General features: G+C 41.9%; 1 protein-coding gene across 2 annotated transcripts; it reads left to right on the top strand.

Moving 5' to 3' along the window:
* Positions 1-1,275: 1,275 nt before the first annotated feature.
* Positions 1,276-27,318, top strand: vwc2 (von Willebrand factor C domain containing 2). Of its 2 annotated transcripts, XM_047602238.1 has the most exons (5): positions 1,276-1,327; positions 2,833-3,107; positions 10,810-11,539; positions 12,924-13,053; positions 26,477-27,318. In XM_047602238.1, exons 3-5 carry the CDS (start codon positions 10,889-10,891, stop codon positions 26,626-26,628), a joined length of 933 nt encoding a protein of 310 aa, XP_047458194.1. In that variant the 5' UTR covers positions 1,276-1,327; positions 2,833-3,107; positions 10,810-10,888; the 3' UTR covers positions 26,629-27,318. The 2 variants fall into 2 exon arrangements, with proteins under 2 accessions (XP_047458194.1, XP_047458193.1); XM_047602237.1 differs by lacking the exon at positions 1,276-1,327 and having other exon boundaries at positions 2,394-3,107.

The following is a 27,318-nucleotide window of genomic DNA, read 5'->3' as shown; positions in this document are numbered from 1 at the left end:
CACAGCCAGCTTCTAATGCTATATTAATGATTTCCTTTTTCCAACCTGACTCAGGCATGAGTGAAGGGGCAATTTTGGGACGTGCTGCCATCGTGCAGTTTTGAAAAAGTGATTTAAAAGGTAAATAACTAAATAAATGATTTTTCTTTTAGGTGTACAACCACTTGAATGTTTGTGGCGAAGCGGGAGGCAACGCTGTCACTCAGCCCCTAATGAAAAATCACTGCAATATTCTTGCAGATTTGCGTGTCTATGATGCCTAATTATATTTTTCTTTTTACTTCACTTCACAGTACTTCTCTAAGCCTGTGCTGTTATCACAAGCCTTTATATTTACAGCACATTAACTAAACTAATGATATGAGTCTATATGACTGATGCAGAACATCTCATTCTGCTACTAGTGTTTGTTTATACCCGCTGAGACTTACGGTTTTGCAAATCTCCTAAAATATTAATTTGATCATTAATTCCATGGTGGCATAGTGAATATTTTCTGATTTAAACTATTGCTTATTAATTGGATCTTATTTATTCACTCACTGTAAGTTTTTGAGTGAGGCTAACCTAAAATACTGTATCTGGTCATTAAAAGCTACATCCCTACATTTGACTTAACAGATAGTGGCATTATTAGTTAAAAAATAGCTTTGTGACTAAATATTTACAGCACCAACTACATTCCCATCAACCAAAGCCATACTTTGTGTCCTGTGTTAGTTAGCACACATTAGCATGCTAAACTTTGTGTGTGACCATGTTAGCATGCTTATGTACACTGTAGCTTTTTAGTCTTAGAATTTGAATTTTAAATTATCTCCATTAAATGTGGTAAAATGATAAGTTGGAGTGGAAGTACAAAGATAAAGATTTTTTTTTAATAAAGTGTAACAGCTCAAAACTGTAGTGTTAGCTACACAGGTTACATGGCTAAATGTAGACTAGCTAACCACAGCAGCATAGCATTTTACAAAACAAGTTGATTCAGTAGTCTCTTTTAGTTTAATTTAACTTCTATATAGCGCAAGAATTAGTTTTAACCTTTGAATTTTACTGTTGAAGTAAACCGGTAAATGATCTTCATTAAAAGGTTAAAGTGTTTTACGGGATTTGGATATTTATTTGGATGTATATATGTTGTAGTATTAACTTACAACTTATACATGAGGTTACTTGGCTATGCTAATGATCTTAGCTAACTGTTAGCCAAGATGGCGTCTAATGCTGTGATCAAGTGACAGGATCGGAGGAGTAACGTCAAAGGCTGCAAACTGGAGCAATGAACCGATCATGAATGCTCATGTTTGCAGCGCGCACTTCATATCAGGTAAAATTACACACAATCACATAAAATGCAGTTACAAAAATGCAGACAAATACGAGATGTAGGTTACTTACCCAGCCATGCTAGTACAGGTAGCTGTTTGTTTTGTGGGCTTGTAGCCAGGTATGGGCAAAACTTCGGCTTGCACAATACTAATCTGTTAAATTAAGTCTTGCACATGACCCATTCCGGGTATGGTTATGGACATTTAAGAAACGACATGGCCTCAGTGTCTTTATCAAGAACGGGTAAATCTACTGGACGTTGCACAGTAGATAATTAAGTAAAACCAGCTTCTACGTCGTTTCTCACTCCTTATTCTAAGCGTTACGGTAAAAGCGTGCAAACAGCCATTCAGTAAAAACCGTCATTTATGTAATTTTACAGTATTTATTTTTAACTCTACCCATCAGTAAATATTTAAAGAATGCAGATCTAATTAAAATGTACCAATAAACGATAAATAATAATAAATATCGGTCCGTCTCACAATAGTCATTAATATTTAAGGGATATAGCACGAAACTCCCTGAGACCAAAAGTCCACTTAAGACTGCAAGTATACCACTTCAGGAAATATCTGGTAATTCATATGGGTTTTGTCATGTGTAATTTCAAAATGAAAGTGCTGATAAATCGTTCATGCATTGAGTTAATAGCCACAGGTCTGCCAGTCTGGTCCTGTCACGATTAATGTAAAAAATGTCAGTTTAAAAATAAGTCTACTCAGTCTGCCAGTCAGAGTTAGTTGTATAAGTATTCCTCTGGATTGTTTTGCCTCCAGCTAATTCAAGCCTACAGTAAAACGTCATCAGGTGTACCCCCACCCACCCCCCTTTCACAGAAACTGGTCTATTGGAAGTATGGAGCGAAATTAGTCCCAAAATGATCAGAAATGTGTGCTCCATAACGCACATACAGAGTGATTTGAACAAGTGCATCCTCATTTCACAGTGCAGCCTGAATAAATATTATTTTATGCAGACATTTGTATTGCAAATTCACAAATCTGATCGCTGAATTAACCAATGTCTTGTCGTGCGCATATGGGTTGGCAGATACAATACGCACAGATCAGGCTGCGCACGCACAGTTACCAAGGATTTTTGTTCACACAACTTCCCATGTGGGAGGCTCCTGCGTCCCTGTTACAGACTGCAGGATCCTCGATGCATATTGCAGTCACCATTATCTACATTTTTAATTCCCTCCCCGTATAACGCGATTTAGTCCTTTCTCATTCAGCGCCAAATTACCCGGTGACCAAAAATGTGCCACGGAAACGACTCGCTAATTCCACATAATTAAGCAAAGTAGTTAATCACAGCAGCGTGTGAACCTCGTGAACTGGGCTCGCTAATTGACTGCCTGTTGTCCCTCGGTCACATTTAACTGCTCCATCTAGTGGCCGCTCGCTTGAACGCGACGCCTTTCTCTCTCCACCGTACATCCAGTTATTCATTTATTTATTTATTTATTTTTTTTTTTTGTCACCGTGAGAAATAAAGTGCCCAGTGTAGAGCGGGGACATCAGTGGCTCTTTCAAACAGCGGAAGATCGCCGGAGACGGAGGAGCGCTTTCACTCTCTGTGGCGATTAAAGTTGGGGGAGACACGCTGATGACCTGCGAGCATCCTCCCGGGGGAAACTGTGCATTTAACTGGCTTAACGAGCGTCAGTTTCCATCTCCTCACCGCACATCATTTGTTGCTGTCCAACAGTCCGACGGCTGCGCTTCAACCCCAGCGCCCTGACGGACACGAACGGACTCCGAGGATCACAGGTGAATTATATCAGTGTTGCTGTGAGAGTATGCAGCTCTTTATTTATGCATGTTGCTTGAATGCCCAGCTTCCACGTCAACTTAGTTTACAAGGAATGGTCTTGTGGCAGTGTTCTCTGCTGTTTTTGTTCTCGGCGTTACAGTGGGAAGTCACTATGCGTGCCTCAACATTAAATAGCATGAAATGCAAATGAGCTTAATTGGTAAAAAAAAACTAATGCACATAGTTGAAATCTGCTGAAAAGGCTGTTGCACCTGTAGAGGCTGCAAAGGGTATTATGTAAGTGAACTGTGTTGGCATTTGGATGAAAATAGGACTGAGCATTTTTCTAAAAAGCAGCAGAGACATTTCCGTGGATGCACAAAGGCTCTGACTGCTTACACACTTCAGGATGCAACATCCAGTCAACACAGCCTTTACCAGCAGAGCAGGCAGTCGGAACCCACAATGCAATGTATTCATCATTTAACGAATTCATAGCCTCCTAAAAAGTACGTGCATGAATAATGACAGGCACCTTTTTTTGTTGCTGCCGTGAAAATATAGCTGCTTGTTTTTTTTTTTCCTTTATGAAAGAGGGGAGATGTTGTTTACATATATTTATTCATATTTTCATTGAAATGTCACTCCAGCTGTAGATGCAGCAGAATATGCTGTTTTCCCATCATTGTCCAATCATCCTTGTTCTTTTTGAGTAAAAAAAAAAAAAAAAATCATGCTGGTTTTTGCTCTTCTCCCCAGTGTGTTTCCTGCCTCTGAGTTTTCCATTCTGCACAAGCAAATTCTCACCTTATTCCTCGTTGCACACAGTCTTAAGATTATATGACAGTTTTGCAAGGGCCGTTGGTTTCTCTGCTCTGCATGTTCAGGCAACTTTCCCCTGATTTGGGTCACTCGTAAGGTTTACAGGCAGAGGATAAAATTCAATTAGACAGCCCTGCAGCAATCTTTGCTCACTGGCAGATGGCTTAATACTCTTGGATGCTGCCTTGGTGTCTCTTATTGCTCTAATTGGATTTTATCATTTCACACTGTTTATCTGTTTATAAAAATGAGTTTTAAAAAACGTGGCATCATTAATTCAATACTTTCTCAGCCCTGTCAGACCCAGGCCCACTAGCCACCGCTGTCTAAACATTTCACATCTCGTCCTGCGTGATCTGCTTTGTCATAAATTGAAGAAGACCTCAAAGTAAATTGTTGCATTCCCCATGTGGCTCGGTTGGCATGTGGGGCTGCTGGAACAGAGCGAGTAGGAGCATCGGTAATCTGCAATAAATTAAGTGCACACAGTGGTGAGGGCATATTTGTCTGTCTGGGTTAATTCTAGCCCCTAGGAGACGGTTTTCCTCTCAATGACATCCACTTTGATTTTTACAGGGGGACGTTCGCAGCGGCTTTATTCTCCAAGTCTATGTGATGTTTGCCTGTTTCGCAGGCTTATTGTCAGACTTGTGCTGAGTAGAGTGGAAGCCTTAAAATGAAATCAGAACAAGAAGGATGCTGTAAGGCTCGCCTCTGCCGCATCACTCTCTAATCTGCAATCATTTTGTGTCACCATGAAGTTCTTCAGTCAGATCAAATTTCCCAAATTGGCCTTTTTATTCGCCCAAACATCGCACCCATTACGAGGCTAATTGGAGATAAACAAATGGATATAAACATCTTAGCTTGGGTGTGGAAAATTCCTGGAGATGAGAGCGCTGCCTCGGTACATTCTGACCCTATTTATAGCATTATTGTGCGAGTGGAACAGCTATCAACCACCCTGGAAGAAACCTTTTTGAGTGGCATCAAGGAAGAAAGCAAGATGGAGGTCAGCCTTCACTCCACTTAACCGTCACATATGTGTGATTGAATCCGTGCCAATTCAATTTATATAATTCACGGTTCCTTATTTGTCAAGGCAGAGATGAAATTGAACCCGGATCTCAGGTTGTTGTGTCAGGGACTCGTCGTCCACATCCGCCGTGCTGTGTAAGAAAAACGACAATAATTCATGAGTCATAAATCGATGCGATGATGAGCGTCACTGAAGGGTGAACTAACGGCCAGGTCCGGTCCCTGCTTGATTAATCATGGCCGCTGCACCTCGGTGGTCACACCGGCTGTGTTCAGCAGCGTGAGATGTAAACAGAACTTTGGCCTTTGACAGAGGGATTTATATCTACAGTGACGATAATGACCGAAATGCTGCGGCTGCCAAGCGCTGAGGCTAATTCCGGGTTCATTCATTCTAGTGCAGGAAGCCACAGCATCGTCTAAATGTCAGCAGAATATGAAAACATGTTCAAAGTAAGTGCACAGGGACTGGCAAGCATTTAAATTTGCATTGTTAATGGCGGAGCGGAATAATACAATTTATTATTGGAAGATAATTATAATTTCCTGCAGCTGCATTAAGAGCATATGATATCGGGGGTGGGGGGAGCAGACATTTTAATGCATGGCAGAGTCTGGTTCTATTCTTGTGAGGGTTTGGCCACTGTGGATCTATGAAAGTCACTTTCCTCTTCTTATTACACAGGAATTGGAGTTTGGGCTAGCCGTCAGTATCCGTATATCTGACCTCATGTATCCGCAGAAAGAGTTTTCCCCCTCGCAAATACAAATCTTCTGTTAAAAACTATGACTGCTGCACTTGAAAGAAGAGTGAAAATACGTGGTGGGAAAAAAAAGGCTTAAAATTTAATTGCACGTTTTACTCGCTGTCTAAGCTAGAGTCAGGGAGAGTGTCGTACATTTCCCAACACTGCCTGGCAATAATGTCTATTTATTCCATTAAACCATGTCTTTTTCTTTTCTTTTTGTTTCTAAACCTTCTTGACGTTGGCTTTGCATCCTCATTGCTTACTTGTAAAACGTTAATACAAGTCTTCATTCTCCTTTAAATGTTTTTATGAGCACATTAAACACTTTTTGTAGAGGACTCAGTGTTGCTAGTATGCACGATTAACGGAGGTGACAAAAGACCAAAATAACCATTAAACTATGCTGACATCATGTATCATATCAATATATATGGTCCATCCAAACTAGATTGTTTGTTCATGTAAAGTCACATTTACCGTCATTTACAGACAAAGAAATATAGAATACTACATAACGAATATAGGGTCTGTTAGATCCCCGTCATATCTCCTCCACCATAGAGCATAATGCATTTTTTGTATTAACAGGGTTTTACCAGCTTCACAAGAAATTCTCTAAAATTAGGAAAAAATAAGTCTTAAAGCAGCATTGTATGGGACTGTATATCTCCACACTCTGACTATAAGTCACTATGCAATACATGTCTGATGTTTAGTACCCATTCTGTAGCTGGCACGTCGCTTATGACTCAGTGAAGAGCTGTTTTCTGACTCTCGTCTCTAATGACGTAGTGATGTAGCCGTCTCTATAGTCTATGCTGCAGAGTTTCCGGCTGAGGCCTCCCCGCTGTTTCGACCAGTCAGGTCTGAGGTTTGAACTCACAGCTTTCACATCCTCTGCCCCGAGTGCCTGCTGGTTGTGAGCCGACTGGCTCAGTGGTGGACAAATGACAAAATTAAACTGAAAGTCTCGTGCAGCTCGGCCATTCAACGAATAATATGATCAGAGATGTTTTAAGGGTGACAGCCGTAATTAAATTGTACTCATTGTAGTTGTACTGCCTACAGTCTGTCTATAGGTTTAGTTCTTGCTGCTTTGTTGATTTATTAATTAATTTATTAATCAAAAGTCTATTTGAGTTATTAGCTTGTTAATTTAACCATAAATGCATTCATCCAATACAAACTTCATGTTGTTGCAGCTTTTTATAATTAAGATTCAAGATGTTTATTGTCAAACGCACAATAAAAACACTGTGGTTTAGACTCGACAATGAAATTTCTTACTCTGCAAGTCTCCCTTGATACAATAAATAAGAGACTAAACAAAGCAGGGAAGAAATTGGAGTTTAAGAAAGCGCCCTGTGTCTTCTGATACGGATACAGTCAGAGGGATCGATAGGGAAGCGAATGCATTTTCAACTTTACAATAATTTGACAGATGTTTTGAGTTGTTCTCACATATTGTTACTTTTTTTTAAACATACCATTCTCGACGGGGCGTATGCCGCCTCAGCACGTCATGTCACTTGCTTGAATAATTTCAGTATTTGGAACACTGCATGGTCCTGTCAGTTGTCAAGCTGGTGTGGAAATATGGAAACCACATGTACATTTAGCTCGCTGCAGTTACTTTAAGAAAAAAAGAAAAAAAAAATCCAGCTAATTTTATCAGTGTTAATAAGTGTTTGTTATCCAGAGATAATTATTTGGAGCTGACAAGTGTTAATTGGACACTTGTTTTTCATACTTGCACAACAGGTTTTTTGCTCTGAAGTGGGTGTTTGAATGTGTTACAAGCGTGAATGAATTGCCTTATATAACCTCAAGTATGCTGCTGATTGATAGCTGCAGCCGGTGGTTAGCATAAGGCTTTAGAGTGCATGGGCCCTCTCAGGTCACAGCCTGTGCAGTTTACGAGTGACTGCAGCATCGCCTTTACCATAATGGTGGCGGTAAAAACTCTGCAGTTGATTTTTTTATTTTTTTTTTCTGAAAGAACCGTGGTTGCAGTTTATCACGCATTACATGCTCCTTACACTCAAATTAATTCCTCTAATTCCTCTGTGTAACAGTCCAGAACACAATCTCCTGCACCATTCTGCAGAGACATGTAGACACTGTATCTTTATATCTCTGCATAGTTGTGTTATTTCTTTCCTGCCAGGATATTTGCACCACTGAAGATAGAGCAGCGAAGCAAAAAGAAAAAACTAAATTCCTTGCAGAGCTCCAGGGCAAAGATAAATCCACAACCTTTCACCAAATGGTTTATATGCAACACTAAAAGTTTACCGTCACTTGAACCTGAGGAGTGACAAGGAAAGAATATCTACAAAGCCATCTCACAATTGTTCCACAATGTATTTCAAATCAGTCGGTAAAATTTCATGCCACTTGGCAGGCGTTATGCCGCGTGGTGAGGAATTAATTAGACAGACGTTCGGAAAAGATGTGATCTGTATTACAATGGCAAGATGGCATTAGGATGTAATGAGTGTAGCGAACAAGTTAATTTGCATAGGTTGTAAAGACTTTGTTGTTGGTGGGGATACGACTCTGCTTCTTGCCAAGGAGCCGCACGAAAAGACCAAAACAAACAACGCGTAAATGTCTTTGAGTCCACCTTTCAATTTCTCTGTTTGTTGATCGCAGAAATGAGCCAGCCGATTCACATCTTTAAAGACGCCGTTTTGTGGCAAGTTAGCAACACCTTGAACCTATTGAAGGTACGTGGTATGGAAGAGAGGCTTGTGTACATGTCTGTGCTTCTTATTGTCAGGATAAGAACACAATAGATGTTCTCTAATAGAGTTGATGCAGCACACAACAACGTGTACTTTTTAATGTTGTATGAACAGTGTAGTTTTGTAAAATGCATTATTACATCCACTTGTTACACTTTGCAGCAAAATTTTATTAAAACTAGGGGTTTTATATGAATTTCCTACCAACCACCTGCCACATCATTTACAGGGAAAGTTGCACAGCTACCAGCAGCTCAGAATGTATTTGGAAATTGTCTGCGTTTCAGTGCTTCATTCGGGTTTTTTAAATTGGACGCTGATAGTAAACCTGTGAAATACGACCACCCGACAACGTTCTTATAGCCTGGCTAGATTTGAAAGCACCTCATCCAGGTATAGTAGTAGTAGTAGTAGTATTCAGCAGACATGTCTCATTGTAAATTGCCCGGCGTCTAATTTGAAAACTTCCACGCCCACTTCTAGACACCTTGGCTTTTGAAGTTAGCTGCTGGAGTGACGCAACCCAGCATGAGATGCTGTCGGGCGCACCGAGCCGCAGACACCCCTTTACATAGATAACCATCCGGCTCCGACTTCAGACGGCAGTGGATCAAACGTGTTTATTGATATTTTCGCTAAAGTAGATCACAGACTATTCATTATGACATGAAGTCCAATGGTACAAAAAAAACAACAAAAAAGAGAAAGAGCCTTTGAGAAACCAGATTTTTCACGTGATGCGCATCCATGTTTTTATTAATGATTAACTCACCTGAGCTGGTGTTCCATGGAGGAAAATCGAGACGCATTTGAATCCAGGTCTTTAAGACCGGCTCATGCTGTGGTGAGTTTGCTCCCAGCTGATAAACAAACCCGAGGGCCACCCAGAGCTCCATCCTGACAGAGAGCACAACAGCAGCATCAGCACCGGTATTAGTGTGACAGCTCGTAACAGCTGTTGAGGTGGAGAGGTGAGACTGAGAAAAGCTAAATGAGGGCCCTTTTTGCTAATGAGGCCCTCTCCCTCCGTCTTTCTCCTGTTTGTCTCAGCTGCAGCAGCGTTATCGGTATGCGCCTCGTTCTGCTTCCTCTCAGATTCACAGCAGCTCCGAGGTTTCTGCCTCAAACGCAGCAATTCAGCTAAAACACTCCTCAAATGTCACCGGTCTGCTAGCAGTCAATTTTTTTTGTACATTTTCCACGGGAATGGAACAGAATCCATGAATAGCAAAATGGAAGACTTTAACGACATTAAAATGAAATGAATATGGCTTGTTATCCCTGTATTATCTGCCTATGTATTACCACATAGCTAATCCTATTTGCTTATAAGGCGTTAGTGGTTCTTTACCTGCTGCTAAGGGCTTTTAATTACTCTGTTGGAAATTAGCTGTGTTCATTGACGTTGACAAATGAATCAATACGGCAAACCATTCTTTAACAGGCCCAGACAAGTCTTTACAGTTAATTGTCGACTGAATCGATCCGGAGTAATCTAACCTTTTTCCAAAATAAGCCGTAAATGTCAGCGCGACTGCAGCCCGTTAAATTGAGTGCGGCGACGCCGCCGAACATTCGGTGTGAAGGAAATGAAAGGAAGTAGGCCACCAAACGCGCCACAGCATCATAGCAGCCATTTGAATTTCGAGACGCCGCAGTAAATCAAGTTAAGCAGCAGAAACAAAAACATTGACTACAGCTTTTCAAAAAAAAAATAAATAAACAATGTGCAACCTCTGCAATATGTGCAGTTGATCCCGGGACTTTACTTTAGTTGAGCTGTCGCACACCGCCTCCTCGCACAACGACGTGGCTTTCGGTGTGCGCTTCTTTTCGAGAGACTTTTGCTGCACAAACGACCTTTTTGCACAAAGCAGCAGCACATTTGTCTTTCCTTTGAAATGGATATGGCTACTCGTGTCTGGCGAGTCCTGACTGGCATTATGTTCTATTTTCAGATCAATTCTTCGCTTTTGTACAGCTGACTGTGATTCATTTAAAAAAAAAAAAAAAAAAAAACAGACATCGATCCTGATTCTGCTCTGCGAGAAGAGCAGGATCTTAGAAGTGTTGCACTCAGGTTCTTCTTTGGCCATTTCCTTCCCATTCTGTCCCTGCTGGGATTGATTGATGTAGGGGAGTGTTACAGTATGGAGCGGTATCAATATCCTAACAAGTCTCTGTGAATGCTCCCCTGTTCTGATGATCCAATTCACCGATTGACACGATGCAGCAGCAGTCTGAAGCCCCCCTCCCTGAATTTCTTGCAGTGGTCTAGAGGCTAAATTAGACAATCCCCACACCTGAGATAAAAAGTGACAAAATACCGAGCACATAACCCCAGTTTAATTTTCTCCTTCCAGATGGACTGGCTCACACCTGAGATGTGAAGTGTGTTATGTGAGCCAAGGTGTTTTCCCACCTTGCTGGTGGCGGGGAGCGATGCCGCACTCCGTTGCCATGACAGCAGAAGTCCTCTTTGTTCTTGGGTTCCTGATGAGCGGCGCTCAGTGTAATCCTATAGCGACCTTACCAGTGAGCCGGGAGCGTTTGGAAAGAGTGTTGACCCAAGCGAGGGAAGACAAACACCAGGACAAGCAGAACCCGGAGGAGACGCTGGGATACGGCGCTCAGCAGAGGCCCGAGGAAATCAATGCCTCGGGCCCCAACAGGACTGCCGTGAGCCGCGCCAGGCCGAACTTCAGCTCTCAGACGCGGGGATCTAAAGGCGGGAAGTCACAGGAGCTGTGGAGTGAACAGGACACCATGAACCAAATAGACGAGGGCCCCACCAGCGATGTCACCCTCTCCCTGGACGCAATCGATGAGTACGCCTACCCAGATTACAGGGGGAAAGGCTGCATGGACGAGAGCGGCTTTGTGTTTGCCATTGGCGAGCAGTTCACCCCGGGCCCTTCAACGTGCCCTTGCCTGTGCACGGACGAGGGCCCTCTGTGCACCAAGCCAGAATGTCCCAAGGTCCACCCTCGCTGCATTAAAGTGGACACTAGCCAATGCTGCCCGCAGTGCAAGGAGAAAAAGAACTACTGCGAGTTCCGGGGCAAGATCTATGCCTCGCTAGAAGAGTTTAAGGTGAGCCCATTAACCACATTCACTCATATTTGACATGCTCAAAGTTGACCGAAGTGCTGACGGGACACTCCTCGCCATCAGTGTAGTTTATCACACGCACTACACGGAAACTAGTTACCTGCCTTGCAGCATGCAAGCCGGCAAGCAGGCAGATTTATAATGGCAAAGGTCAGCACTTGTCTTTTTTCTCACACAACGCCTGAATATCACCGAAGGCTGAGTTTAGCAACGCAGAGTGTTTCCATATTCAGTTTGATGATGATAAAGGTAAAGACAGAGCTACAGTTACAATAATATTACACATTAGCAGGAAATAAGCAAGATCTTTAACGTTTTATCCTCAAACTCCTCCTTGAAAGGCTTGACTCAGGATTGCACCACAGTCTTGGCGTTATGTCTCCTATGAGGCGATGCATTTACTGACACTTTATGCTCCTCTTTATGTTGCCGGCTGCGTCACCAGGTGGTTAAGGCTAATATGGGATTTCTTCCTGTAAGTCACGAGGTTGCTAACAGCTCTTTGCCAAATCTCTGCTGAGGGAAATCTGCAGAAAGCTCATCTTCCACAAGCAGTGTACACTACGTCAGTCTTTGTGCAGTGTGGAGGGGCGGGTGCTTTGATTCTAAGCAACAGGCAGGATTTTATGCTTGATTGCTACATTCTGGAGCATTGTGCTAAGTGCAACCTCGCTCCATTTTTCACCGCGGAGTGCCATGCGGAGGCGCAGGCCTCTGCAATCTACGGCAACACTGGTAGAATTAACCTTTGCTCCGTTGTTGAGGCTAAAGATATATGAATTTATACAACCAGCTGCAAAATGAAACCTTTCACTGGGACTTTAGTTTAGGTGCTGGCTGTTATTCAGACTGCGTACTGTCACAGTCTTACTTTTGTTCTGTTTGAGACATCCTGAAATGCTTGGATAACTAAGTCATTTCTTACTCTGTCCACGCACCAGGAAAATTGGAAACATCTTTCTTTTGTTTCCCGTTCCTATTGATTTCTCCATATCCTCTGATTGGATGGTGAAGTTCAATTCTCGACTCGTCCCTCTCTAAAACGAGGCACTCATCGGCAATGAGGGCAAGAAACATGGCAGCTCCCTATAGATATGGCTTTGTGACAAAGAATGCACACACTCTTCAACATGCCAAGCAGGCAGGAGTGTTTTTGTGCGTGCAGTCGTGTGTGTGTGTGTGTGTGTTTGAGAGACGGAGATAGCCGCAGAAAGACAGAGCGGTGGCAAAACAGACACTGAGACAAAGGGGCAGAGACGAAGATAGCGAGAAATTAATTAGGAGGGGAAGACTCTTTGTTGCCTGTGTACGTGTATCTGGAGGGGGGGGAGCTGTTTGTAATTGCTGTTTCTTATTTGCCATCCAGGTGTCTCCATGTGAGAAGTGCCGGTGTGAGCCAAGCGGCGAGGTGTTGTGCTCCGTGGCAGCCTGCCCACAGACGGAGTGTGTGGACCCGGAGTATGAGCCGGATCAGTGCTGCCCCATCTGCAAGAGCGGTGAGTAGACACAGGTTTGCTCAACGAGGCTGTGATAGACACTTCATACGGTTTCAACCAGCCTCTCAATGCTATCTGCTGGGCTAGCGCCACTTCAACAGACTAGTGTCAAATGTTTTTGCGTAAGCGCACCTCAGCAGGAGTTATGAGGGCAAGGTAGCACAACATTAATTTTGCTGATGTAAAGGACACAGTGTGCTGCACTGCAGCATGTGTGCAGCATCTTGCCACGTCTCGTCAGATCTAAATGAAGTCGCTCCAAAGATGTGGTTAATGAGGTACGAGCTGGGGCCTGTTAAGTGTAAATCATCCCCACATCTGTCTTAATTTCACATAATAACCTAATATGTTGGTGTTTTTTAGCATATGCTCCAAATCTGTCTCGGCTGTCGGGTGCAGACATTTGAAGAACGTTTGCATTTTGTGCTGCTGGAGGGTTTCTGAGCTCATGATCCCATTGGTTTGAGCCGTCTGGACGGTCTGAGAGGAGGACATTCCGCGGCTCAGAGTCGATTATCTGAAGTTGTTTCGGATGATTCCAGACAGCATGTCCTAGATTATGTCCCCTTGTTTTCTTGGTGTGACTCTAATGCAACATGGCAATGTCAGCAACATTGCTTCCTTCAGCAAAAAGAATGATGACTTGCGATATGTATCTCTAAACTTGGTATCTTAAAGTGGCACAGGCTGTTTGGTGTATACACGAGCAAACAATCTGCATGAAGGAAAAAAAAAACAAAAAACAACAACAACGAATCCCTGCTTCGCGTAAAAATGCTTCGTCTGTATGAACCACTTACTGGATGACAGCACAGCTAATGTTGTTTTTTGAGTAAAACTGCAAGGAGGATGTTTTGAGTTTGATGCTGTTTGTTGAAACTTTTGCACATTAAACGATGAGAACAGGAGCAGCAGGGAATCACAAACTGTCTTGCTCAAAGAGATGTACAACGACATACACCGATCAGCCACAACATTATGACCACTGACAGGAAAAATAAATAACATTGTGACCATCTTGTGACATGTCAGCGTTCTGCTGGGAAACATTTGGACCTGGCTTTTGTGTGGATGTTACTTGCACCAGAAACCCCCACCCCATAGATAGGAGAAAGGCGCATAGGAAAAAAGTACAAGGTCTCAAGTATTTGTGGGATGATGCCCCTCCCCTCTGTGGACACCATAGGACACCCTCAGAAGGACCATGTCCATTCTCTGATGAGTCACAGCTGTTCTGGAGGCTCAAGGGAGACCTGCACAATATTAAGCAGGTGGGGTGGTCGTAATGTTATGCCTGATCGGTGTATAAACAACAACAGAACCTGAGCTGGAAAACCCAGAAGCCTTAAAGGAGGGGCGTCAAACTCATTTTAGTTCAGGGGCCACATACAGCCCGATTTGACCTCAAGGGGGCGGGGCCTGTTACCCAATAGCTTATTACCTGGTAAATAACGACAACTCCAAATGTTTCCCTTTGCTTTAGAGCAAAAAAAGTACAGCTACGTGTAATGAACAACTGTGAAATTTCTTACTTTGTCAAAAATTTTCAGCTCATTTTTTCAGTGTAATTTTTGCAAATTCATCCCACGGGCCAGATTGGACCCTCTGGCAGGCCGGTTTTGGCCCCCGGGTCTTATGTTTGACACCCCTGCCTTAAAGCAATGGTGACATTATATTTATGTAATAATGTATCTATGCCATCCAAAAAACAATGTTGATAATATTCAGAAGGTGGTCATAATGTTATGCCTGATCTGTGTTTTAAATAAGAAAAGCCTCCTTTCTTTGTGCATATGACTACCATCTACTTAGTTCATTATAATTCCACCCAGAATATCGCATTAGGATAATTAATTTTAAACCCCTTTAAACATTAGACATTAGCATCTGCATGTAATGAATGCTCATGACTAGTTATCAATCAGATTGCCAAATTAAAAGCACGTCAACCTCCAGAGATAACGAGTGGAAAAAAATTGGTAGTCGCCGAGTGTTACTCACTCTATTAATATTTGCCTGCTGTTATCTAAGGGAATACATGCTGGCCCTTGTTTAATTTTTAGTTTTTTTGCTGTACACCCACTTTTTATACATGCACATATTGATCATGCTGAGAGTGCTTTGTATGGATGTTGGGCAGTGCTCCATATTTCCCTGTGTAACTAAAAAAAAAAAAAAAAAAAAAATGGAATTTCTGGGTTGTGTTCGTGTGTACATCCATCAAGGAGACAGATGTGATTATGTGGAGGGCTTGCATCTGTATTCAAAAGTCAAACCAAATCCATGGGTCCATTCAACCGATAAGGATTTTCAGTTTTAAGATGGCATCAGTCCCGATTACCATAAGATTACCACACATTACCATTCAATGGACAGGGCTGATTCTGTCAAAGAAGTTACCTGACCACATCTAACACTATCGCAGTCTGAGCTATGAATACGTTTGTCATCCTTTGGGATTCTGTGCTACACTGATTTTGCACATTAACACAGAGAGCACTGCTCAGCCTGTAAAAACAGTTGCACGGGGACTTCTTTTGCTTCCTAAATTGACGACCCTGATCACATCATTAAGCTAATCACGGCCTGGTCTGAGAGATTTCATATTCTACCAGATAACTTCTTCTATAACCACGGGGGGATATTTGAAATCTGCAGGCTTTTACCAGATTTAAACAGGCCTGTGAGGACAGAGAAGGGTCTGGTTGCTCTTCAAAACAATCCTTAGCCTCCTCCTGCCAATAGCAAATCGTGCTGCGCAATTTGATGCGTGGTGACTGGATGTTTCCTGGTGAACTGCACATCGGGGAGAGGTTAGTTTCTCCCTGGAAATATTTGACGTACACAGGTTGTACGTTTGGTTTTATATCAAAGAGTCAGATATTTTCTAACTCAGTGGTTCTTCCTGTGCACCGATGATTCAACCATTAGTGTGTCATGGCCATCCAGACCAACTGCCACTCACTTACAGTGGTGTCAGAAAGTGCTGGCACCCTTCCCGATTTTTTAATTTTTTCAATTTTATGCATGATTGTCACACCTAAATGTTTTAGATCAGGGGTCTTCAATGTTTTTTTCAGGTCATTTGTGTTCTATATTAAACACAACGTAGTGCTATTTATAAATATACGTTATTATTGTGTTTAATACTAAGCTATTCATATAATACACAATTATGTTGAAGGCCTATGTTTTTAGGTCATCACACAAATTTGAATATAAGACAAATATAACACAAGCGAACACAAAATGCAGTTTTTAAATAAAGGTTTTCATTATTAAGGGAAAAGAAAATCCTTAACGTACGCAGCCCTGTGTGGAAAATGTATTGCCCCCTTAACCTAATAACTGACTGGGCCACACTTAGCAGTAACAACTGCAATCGAGCATTTGTGATAACTTACCATGAGTCTATTACAGACTTGCAGAGTTGTTGTAATTCAGCCCCGTTAAAGGGTTTTCAAGCATGAACCACCTTTTTAAGATGTCATGCCGCAGCATCTCAATAGGATTCAGGTCAGGACTTTAACTAGGCCACTCCAAAGTCTTTTTTTTCTTCAGCCATTTAGAGGTGAACTTGCTGGTGTGTTATGGATCATTGTCCTGCTGCAGAACTCAAGTTCAAACAAACAGATGGCCGGACGTTCTCCTTCAGCATTTTTTTTTTTTTTGCTAGATTGGCAGAATTCATGATTCCATTTATCACAGCAAGTCTTCCGAGTCCTGAAGCAGCAAAACAGCCCCAGACCATCACACTACCACCATGATGTTCTTTTTCTGGAATGCTGTGTTACTTTTACATCAGATTTAATGGGAAACGCACACCTTCCAAAAAAGTTCAACTTTTGTCTCGTCAGTCCTCAGAGTATTTTCCCAAAAGTCTTGGGGATCATCAAGATGTTTTCTGGCAACGTTGTTTTGCTCAGAAGTGATTTTGTTCTTGGAGCTCTGCCACACAAGCCTTTTTTTGCCCAGTCTCCTTCTTATGGTGGAGTCATGAACAGTTAACTGACCCTAACCGAGCCAAGTGAGGCTTGCAGCTCTTTGGATGTTGTTGTGGTGTCTTTTGTGGCCTCTTGGATGAGCCGCCATTTGTGGATAATGGCTCTCACTGTGGTTCGTTGGAGTCCCAAAGCTTTAGAAATGGCTTTATAACCTTTTCCAGACTGATAGATCTCAATTACTTTCTCTCTCATTTGTTCCTCAATTTCTTTGGATCCTGGCGTCATGCCTGGCTTTTGAGGATCTTTTGGTCTACTTCACTTTGTCAGGCAGGTCCTATTAAAGTGATTGAGAACAGGCGTGGCAGCAATCGGGCTTGGGTGTGGCTAGAGGAATTGAAGTTAGGTGTGATAAACCACAGTTTCGTTTAGTTTTAACAGGGGAGACGTCGCACAGGGTCGTGTAAGTTTGGATTTTTTTTCCCTATAATGATAGAAACCTTCATTTAAAACTGCATTTTGGGTTTACTTGTGTTATATTTGTCTTATGTTTAAATTTGTTTGATGATCTGAAACATTTAGGTGTAACAAACATGCAAAAAAAGGGTGGAAGGGTGCAAACACTTTTCCACACCACTTCACGTATTTTTAGGATTGTGCCTGTCACTTTTTTTTCTTACCTCATATCTGTGCCTCCTGCTGGCGTTTTCACAAATTCAGGATCGTTGTGAATATCCGAGCTCAACCTGTTAATTAAGCAGAGGTGAGAATGTTCTTTTGCCTCTAAAGAACTCTCACCGCATGGACAGTATTTCTGGCTGATTTCAGGAGCGTGACTGTTGATGCTGCCACCGTGTAAACACGAGGTGTAAAACGCTCCTCGCAATCACCAAACATCTTTGCGAGAATGAGACTGCGCCGGTCATCCACCACCTAAAAGAGAAAATAGAAGGTCTCTGTCAGGGAATAATCAGAGAGATGCTTCTTTGAAGACTTAATTGCACATGATTACATTTGCATTTGCAGATAATTTCACACAAGACTTCACGCCACGAGTAAACATAATAAACCACGTCTTGAAAAATTGAATGCTTAAGGGCTTTTCTTATTGAATAATTGGAGGATATATTTATTTGATATAAACTGAAGTAAGTGAGACATCGGTCTAAATGACATCGCTGATCTTCCTTCAGCCTCCATCAATATCAAAACAATTACCCAATGGATTTGGCTTGGTCTTTTATTCATGATTCTTCTTTGCCAGGTATTGAAGAGGCCGTGATTTAAATGAGGAAGACCATTGATTGTCAACTCCCATCTCGACACCGTTGATCATGCGGTGCTCAATATGAGACAGCTCCGGAGTGGTGGCTCCGTGATGAAATGCTGATGATATAAAATAGGGTTATCGCAGGTCGTCTGAGAGTTCCTCCTCTGGTTCTGTTGTTTGTCTTGTCCACAGATGTTGTTTGAAGCGCAGGCAGATGTTAAGACCTCCCAGGATCTCCGATGCATCCGAAGTGTCACATCAAAGCTCGGCTCATTAATGGAAGAGATTTAAATACTCATCCAGATGCGTAACGCTGCTTTAAAGGAAGGGAAACTGGGCCGTGGAGTTTAATAGTGAGTATAGAAGAGCAAGAAAAGGGGAGAAAATTCACCAAATTAGCTAAAACATTAAAACATGAGATCTGTAAAGAGGGGAAAAAACTCAATTTGTCATTCAACAAGTCATCACTTCTGTGTTCCACCTCCGTTTTCCCTCTTTATCGTTTTCCTCACTATTGATACAAATCAGAATGAAGTATTGCAGTGTTTGATAAGTTCATCAATTATGCACGGGCATTATCTTGGCCTTTTCAGGGATGCTAAATCAATGCTTATGGCAACGCACTCTGCCTCAGATGTGTTATTCAGCCTGTATGCAAGGAGACACTTGGGGATGAGCCAGGGGAGGAAGATGAAAGTAAGAGGTATCGCTAACATCCACCCCAGACAGTTGTTCATGAATATCAAAGAACAGCTGTGAACGGAGGCAGGTTCTCGTCATTTTTTTACTCATTATCTTAAAGCGCTGGAACACATTGCAATTAAATGGCTTCGCAGCCTCTAAAGTTTGCGGCTATCGCTCGCTCGCCGCCATAAAGTTTAATTAAACATTATCGATTCATGCAAGAAACACCTCGTCGATACACGTCAAAGGGAAGAAAAAAAACTGTTTCTCCATGGTGGAGGGTTTTTTTTTTTCTTCTTCTTCTCCCTGCTGCCAATATATTTGAAGTGTTGTTTTCCACAGATTGGTAAAGACGCCGAAGAGTTAGTTTTAAATTAGAAACTAAATTTTCTGTCGCTGCATCTGGTTTTGAAGAATGCTTGGAGAATGGGTGAAAAAAGGAAAAAAAAAAAGAAAAATCAATGCACGTGAAGTCTCTCTCTCATCGGCACCTCGGCCACGGCTGCCTCCCTCTTGTCCTTTGCTTTTGCAGGGTATCGCCTTGGCAACGCATGAGGAAACAAGTGGTGCTCTTCAAGTCTCAGACATTAGGGTCAACACTAATCTGGGGGGGTGGGGTGGGGGGACGCGGGTGATAAACAGTCTGAACCGGAGCCAAAATCACTTCAAATACAGCAGCACGAGACGCGGTAGCCTGGTTACCAACAGGGAGAGAGACGTTTAAATTAAGAGGCATGATTCATAGAAGCCCTTTAAAAAATGTGGGAGCTTTTATTATGTTATTTTTAAACGGGGAAAAAAAAAACAAAAAACACACGAGTCAAAGGAAAATAGTTTATATGGACGTAAAATGACGCGGTCTGTGCATTTAATGGACTCTTCGTCTTTTTTTCTGACAACACAGATAAGAAATGGTATAAAGAGAGCTAGTCTGTGGCATTGAATGCAGTTATAATGCTCCTTTATGACTGAGCCCCATACCCCTTAATTACTGTTGCTGCCTGTTACACCCATCACACCATAATGCAGTGTACAAGGATAAATGTGCCACATTTACCAGTAATGTCTGAAAGAGATTTCACAGAGAGGTTGCAGGCTCCTTGTTTCTATCCGATGTTCGTCGATTAGATTTTCATCTATTAAAATCTAAAAGGACAGTTTTTGAACAAACATGTCTTAAATATGCACAATGACATAATGCCTAAAAATGGAGGGCGCAGCTCAGTGTGTTTAAGATGTAAATGAAAATGTAATACAGCGGCCGTTTTTGCCGTGTCTGTGATCATCAGTGAGAAAGATCACTCCGGTTGGGCCGTTCATCTTCCCAAAGTGCTGCACGAGAAGAGAAATGGAAGTGACAAAAGTTAACAAAACTGAAAGGGCACAGGGAAGACTTTTCTCATCGTACATCTTCATCTAATCTGATTCATATACTATACTACACTAAATATTTTCACAATGACATGATCATCTACAACAGGGGTATTCAGGGGCCTAGTGCGATTATTATCATCATTTTGCATTGCAACAGTAGGGTGGCTGTGCAACTACCGTGAACATTAACATATAGACATTAACATACTGTTGATTATTGATGTGTTGATGTAAAGAAGTTATCACCGCTGACAAATCTTCTCTTGCATTTAAAAAAGGTTTATTGCATTTAAGAATAATGTTAAAAACTGTTGCCAAATCTGAGCGAGCTCCAGGTGCCAATTGCTGAATTCCCTCCTGCTGAGCTCCAACACTCTCCTTATATATATATATATATATATATATATATATATATATATATATATATATATAGTGTCTGTTCTCCAAGAACTCCACATCACAAACAAGGAGTCCTTTGATCCCTTAATGCTGGTATTTTTTTTACAACCATCAGCTGGTATTTTTACAACTAGTCAATAACCATTAACCTAATCCCCCCTAGTCAATAAACACATTAGACAAACTTTGGAGGAGGACAATATATTACAATACTTAACTGACAGAACTTAAACTTTAACTTAAAACGTAGCTAAATGTAGTAGGGACAGTGAATCATTATTAGTGAGGTGTCCTGTCCCTGATGAGAAGCACTTCTCTCACCTTGGATGAATGGATGTTGATGGGACAGAGCTGCACTGTTAGCTTCTCTTCTGCTAATATTACAAATGTATAAAAGAAAAATGTCTAATCAACCAATCCTCAATTTTCAAATTGATTGTTTTCGATTAGTAAAAGAATAAAGATGGATCACATTGACGAAAGGCCAACGGAGGAGCTTCAGAGACACAAACATCTGTACGACACGGCAACAGTTTCAGTCGCCGTTGTTGAAAGCAGGAACTAGAAACAAAAATTAACCCGACTGGCAAAAAAAGACACAGCGCCGACTAGTGTTTGAATGGTGTTGTTACATTATGTAAATATAAATGGATCGCACCAGCCTAGGCTACGTCTGTAGGTTACGGTTGATTTTGGTTTGCTGTGTTTGCACCTTAAGATACAATGTTTTTTTTTTTTCTAATGAATTAAAAGACTGGGAATATGTGACGAGTTTGACAAATGCACCTCTATGCAAATTTGGCTTCAGGTTTAATCTCCCTAAACCAAATGAGGAGCCGGTCAGGGTCACATGTCAAATATAAATGACACTATTGTAATTTCTAATATCGTCTCCCACACAGGGATTGTTTGGGATCACTCGCTAACATAACCTCTAACCACATAATTATAAATCTAATAAATCCTCCCCCACACACATTTGTAAATAACAAATCCTTCTATTAGGGATAATTAAGTAGTTATGTTGGAGCAAACTATTCCGCAGTTAATCCTGTTCTAACTCCTTTGGTCTTCTATTTTGAAAAAGCCTCGCAAAAGACACTAACCTCCAAATATTACGACACGGTGTTGCTCTCCTTAAAGCCCTACGTGCACATCACTTTAGCATGCACAGACATGCGAATGCAAGCTTGTAGCTAAACTGTTATTTAAATTTTCTGTTTGAGAGGGAGGAAAAAAACATTGTCAAAGGTTAATTAAACAACACAATTAGTGTCTCTCTTTAAAATGTAGAGTTCGAGTTCAACAAACGGATTAAATTCAGCGGAGTGGAAAGTAAAATAACATTGAAAGGAAACATAGGCACTCTCTTAAAATTCAACAGTTTCCTTTAATCTTTTGCAGTGCGCATGCATGGTAATCAATACACAAAGAAAGTAGACATTTATCACTACTAAACACAAAGCCTTTTCGTACACTCCACTACGCTTTAGTATCAACGCACTATTCGGGTTTGATTTACAATAGAGAAAGGTCACGATAATGACGGTAATAGTTAGTCACATTATGTCTGAACAATTATAGCCCTGCTGGGTCACTGAATGTTTCTTGGCTTTTGTCTGCCTGTTGCTGTAGGTGTTATTTTCTACATTGTTTTGTGAACAAACTGCATAATTTATGTGACTCCAAAATGCATTTTGACAAAGAGAGGGACAAAACTAGACAAAAAGGTTCGATGTCAGAGCTTTAAATCTGCTGTTTTTGAGTTGCAATTGCATGAAGGTCTCCCCTACTAAAGCCTGTCACCTGGACACGGCTGTAATGGCTGACAGAGTTTGTGGCTCTGTCCCTGTGAAGGACATTGATTATTATAACGGTTTATGTGCAGCTGGGCAGTTCCACCGCACAGCTTATCAGTGGGTGCAGTAGCTGGAGACAACAAATGCAAGCAAACATTCACATAAGGTGGCGCTTCCATCACCGCCTGCTTTCTGCAGCTTCTCCATGCGAGTTGGTGGTTCCTACTCAAAAAGTTGGAAACCCGTCTCACAGACCACCTCCGAAAAGAAATTATTCATTCGATTGTTAAACGATAGCCTCTCCCATCAAGTTCTCCCTCTTCGCGTCCTCGCAACGTTATTTTTATTCTGCATTTATAATGCAAATGTACTCAAGAACTGCATTAAGATGAGTGATTCCTGCTATTCTCCTCTATCCGTCGCCTCATAATGCACCTCGGAAGGTTTTTAACATTTCAGAATTAAGGGGTGTGATGATCGGGATGTGTCCCGGTTTCCGTGTCCATTATGCGGCCGTGCTACAGAGCCAGACGCCACAGGTGCTAATGGCGATCTCTTTCACACACTTCCCATGCCAACTTTTTAACATGCTGTAGTGACAGTTTGGGTCCAACTGTTCGTGCACATGCACAGTCCATTTGTCACTGCCTCTTCGGGTGTTGCTGAAAAGCGCTCGTGAAGCATGATGCGCCTATAAAAGTCTCTCTCTGCCGGGGAGAGAGTGATAGAGAGACGGAGATATATTATATTAATGAACCAAAGACAAAAAGGTGGTTGTGATATGAACGGCGGAATAACAGGGTGACAGCAATGAGTAAGCACAGCGGCGCCGAATCCATGCATTAATTAACACAGATGAGTGTCAGGCAACTGTGAATGACAAGCTGCGGTTTAATCCCAGCTCCGTGAGGAAGTGCTCTTGATTAATGCCGCAAACTGAGAGATGATTTATTTATTTATTTATCGCATTTTTCTCTCCCAGCATATCCCAGACATATGCGTCTTTTATTGGAGACGCTGTGTTCTAAATGCCGCTAATGATGATGAATCAGTAGCGACAGCAGCCCGGGCCACAGGATGAGTTGTTATTCAGATAGGGGTATACGCGTCTTCATCTGAAGACTTATAAATGTGTTAGGGCTGACATTTTGACAGGCCTCGGCAAACTGTTCACATTGATTGATGTGCCAACACACTCCTTCTGGGCGCTGCTGTCCAATGAAATGCGGTGGCTGCAGCTGAAAGACTCCCATTTATCAGCATCTTAATTATACAGCAGAGTGGCTCAAGACCTTGTTAGGCTAAGGGAAGTAGCCATTGTTATGCCATACCTGATGCTGGGGAAGCAATTCCCGCAGTGTTTATATTTTGCCGTGCGGCTTTGAGAGATAATGGATGATTTATGAGCGCTTTTTTTCCCCCCCGACCACTCGCTGAGGACAGAGGCACTTTCTCTAGACAAAAACCTTCCCAGCACACTTAGTGCAAAAGACGCTAATGCTGCCTATGATACAAAGAGGACCTTTATGTTTATAGGCTTTCTTTGTGCAACACCATACTGGCCTACAGAATCACAGAAAGCCGGTGATAGTTAATGTTATTTTCCATGTCTTTTAAGCACTTACATATTTTCCTGAACCTCAAAACTTCCATTAGCGGGAGCCAATTTCCTGCAAAGTAGTAAAACCCCCCTCCCAAAAAAAACAACAGTTCCTTGGGGTGCATTTCAAAATGATATTAAAACACCATGAAGCACTGCTTAATTTTTTTCTTTTTCATGCACAGTCCACGCTCTGCTGTGTAATCCAACCTTGAAGTGGCGTTAGTAGAAGAGCCGCCTTCAGCAACACATATGCTTTGGTGTAACCGATCACAGGAGCGCGAATAATATAAAATATAATTGAATACCTCTCACGTGCACACTAAAAATTGAGTCCAAACTCTGAATGAGATGTCTGAATCCCCGGGCAGAGATAATTGTGCGATTGAGGTCTTTAAGAATTCGGCGCAATCACTGTAATCCCAGGATGCATCTCTTTTTCCTGATGGGAGCTCAGACTTTTGAAAATGAAAATGCTCCTCTGCATAAATCATGAGTGGTCACTCAGTGGTCTGGAGAGTGTGCTAATGAGGGTCCAATGGAAAATCTGTTTTGAGCAGATACAGAGACAGCTGATAATTTATGCCTAATTGGTTGGAGGGTTTGAAAACTCCTCATGTTAAAACGTGATGAGCATTGGTCTAATTGCAAACTAATTCTTGTATGAAATAGACTGATAAGCAAGCATGCTAAAAAAAAAAAAAAAATTTTTCTTCCGGGGCTTCTTGTATTCCCATAGCCGGAACACTATTTTGGGAAACAATCAATGAAAGCCCTGATGTGAGAGCCCATTTTCCACCAAGAGAAATGAAATGAAGGGCATACGGGCCTCCTGTGTTCATTCTCTTCTTTGATTGACTGTGTTCAAGTTCACTGAGATGTCGTGAAACTATTTTAAAAGGAGCAAGATAAGCCGGCTAACCGCACTTTAGGAATTTGGCCGCGGTGACAGATAAAAGATCTAAAAGAAGCGGTAAAACAATAACTGAAGTCTCGTCCTACTTTCAAACTGTCATGTGTCCCAGGTTTTAGGGTTTTAGGTCATCGGTATTTGTGGTGGGAAAAAAAATGATGTGGCTGGATATTTCTGCTCTTGTCTGTGCTCGTATGTCTGTGTTAAAATCAGAACCGCTTAATCAGCGCATGGTGATCATAGGATAGAAACACTGTAGCAATATAACAAAGTAGCACAATATGAATGTGAAATATACAGAATAAACTTAATTGGAGGATGGAGCACTTTAATTAGCAGTAGTAGTAGATATAATTTATCTTGGATGAGCACTAGTAACATGCAAGTAAGACAAATAGGAGTTAGCTGCACCTGTCAGCTTTTTTTAAAAACGCCATGAGACCGAGGCTACAACTACGTTCCTGAACGGGAGTCTATGTTCTGTGCGACTGCAGCAGCCAAGGTCAAATACCCACAGTGGTGGAGCATGCAGATTTGTCATACTTAAAATGCAGAGATGCACAACTAACTAGCATGTAGGCTAATTGGTGGATCGTTAGGCTAACTAGCCAAATGAGACGGGGCTGCACATGTCAGCAAGAAGCGCTCTGATCATTTTAACATTAGCTCGTGTCCTCGGTTTCGCACCTTTAATTGGGCGGCAAAGCCCTTTACATACAAATTTCCAGTGTTGACTCACATCAGCCACCGCGCCATCGCTCGTCACAGTGAAACGTAGTGGTGCGTTTCGTTCTTTATGAACTCGTTTGTTAGATTTTAGGGCCGCGGCACCTTGGTTCACATATAGCGAGTGTTACACCAAAGTGTGAGTGAATGTGAAATAAACAATAATACTGTTAGTTGGGGTCAGCACACTCATCCAGGGGCCTTTTGTCCAGATATTTAATGTGCTGCGTTAGAGTGTGAAAAGAACTGATTTTCTGTTGCAACTTAAAGGTTATTGTATTTCACGTTTCATAGAATGAATCTGTGATTGGTAGCGGTCCAGCAGCACAAAGGCACATGACTTTGTATTGTGTGTTTGTATAGCGTCAGTGTTCCATCTAAAGGCAAAAACTACTAATTAATATAATCTCTAAAAGTAACTCCACAACCACTATACTGTAAAGTGGTCTTTTCTCTTTCGGCATATGATGCAGAATTGTAGCAGACAGACCCATTGTGGCCTGAGCACAGTTTCCACGACATATATTCAATCACATGAACCAACAAAGGATGCATCTGAGCCAGAGTCTGACCTCGACGATGTTAAATGGCACCGGCGACACAAAAGAAACGGATAAAAAAAAGTCAATATAAAACTCCACTTTGAAACAAATTATATGGCATATTTTCTGTTTTGTGCTATAGCTGTCCCTGTTTTTCCCCCCCTACCACCTACAGGGCCAAATTGCTACGCGGACACGTCGGTGATACCGGCCGGCCGTGAGGTGAAGATTGACGAGTGTACAATCTGCTACTGCACGTATGAGGAGGGCACGTGGCAGATCGAGCGTCAGGCCACCTGCAGTAAGAACGAGTGCCAGCGGAGCTAGAGACCGGCACTAATCCACACCGGTGCCAATCCACATGTACACTCTCGGCCTTTCACCGGACATCAGGGTCGGACCCTCAAGTGTTTCAGCATTTATACTGCAGTCACTCCTGTACAGTATTACTGGGAAACAAAAAAAAAAAAAAAAAAGGTTTTATGAAAGTTTATAATCCACACACAGAATATCTATTTATCTATGTATTAAATTATTTATGAGTATGTACAAAAAATAGGGGTCATTAATGCTGAACTAGTGACGAGATATTTTTTATAGCCTCTGTATTTTAATAAGCAATGTATTGGACCAGAGGTCACTCAAACAACAGAATGTATAGAACACACACAGCTGTCTTTGGAGGTGAACGCCTCAACGTCTCGACATGTGGTGTCATCCGACAAAATCCCGACGCCCGTCCCTCTACCACCAAAGTGCAGACTAGAGCGTGTGCGGTCCGTTTCAGAGCAGGGGGCTGAGGATTCGCTGTGTAGGACGATCAAGTTCAGAGTCGGAAGCAACAAGCGAGAAGAACTGATGGAAATTCAAGAGGATATGACTGTTTCCTGATTTCTTTTTATCTTTTTTGGATGTTCAGACGTGCTTTGATTTGTAAGTGATTCTTTTTTTTTTTCTTTTTTTGTATTTCTCTTGTGTGTTCATGTTTAAAATAAATGCCGATCTGTGCTCCGTAAC

The sequence above is a fragment of the Mugil cephalus genome, chromosome 13 (genome assembly GCF_022458985.1).
Source record: "Mugil cephalus isolate CIBA_MC_2020 chromosome 13, CIBA_Mcephalus_1.1, whole genome shotgun sequence".
Lineage (NCBI taxonomy): Eukaryota > Metazoa > Chordata > Actinopteri > Mugiliformes > Mugilidae > Mugil > Mugil cephalus.
Note: the sequence above shows the minus strand (reverse complement) of the source record. Positions and strands in the feature narration are given on the sequence as shown.

Bases quoted from the DNA above. Each gene is read 5' to 3' on its own strand.
- vwc2 (XM_047602238.1), top strand. From the start codon at position 10,889: ATGCCGCACTCCGTTGCCATGACAGCAGAAGTCCTCTTTGTTCTTGGG. The intron at 11,540-12,923 runs GTGAGCCCATTA...TTTGCCATCCAG, and splicing joins CCTCGCTAGAAGAGTTTAAG to GTGTCTCCATGTGAGAAGTG. The intron at 13,054-26,476 runs GTGAGTAGACAC...TACCACCTACAG, and splicing joins CTGCCCCATCTGCAAGAGCG to GGCCAAATTGCTACGCGGAC.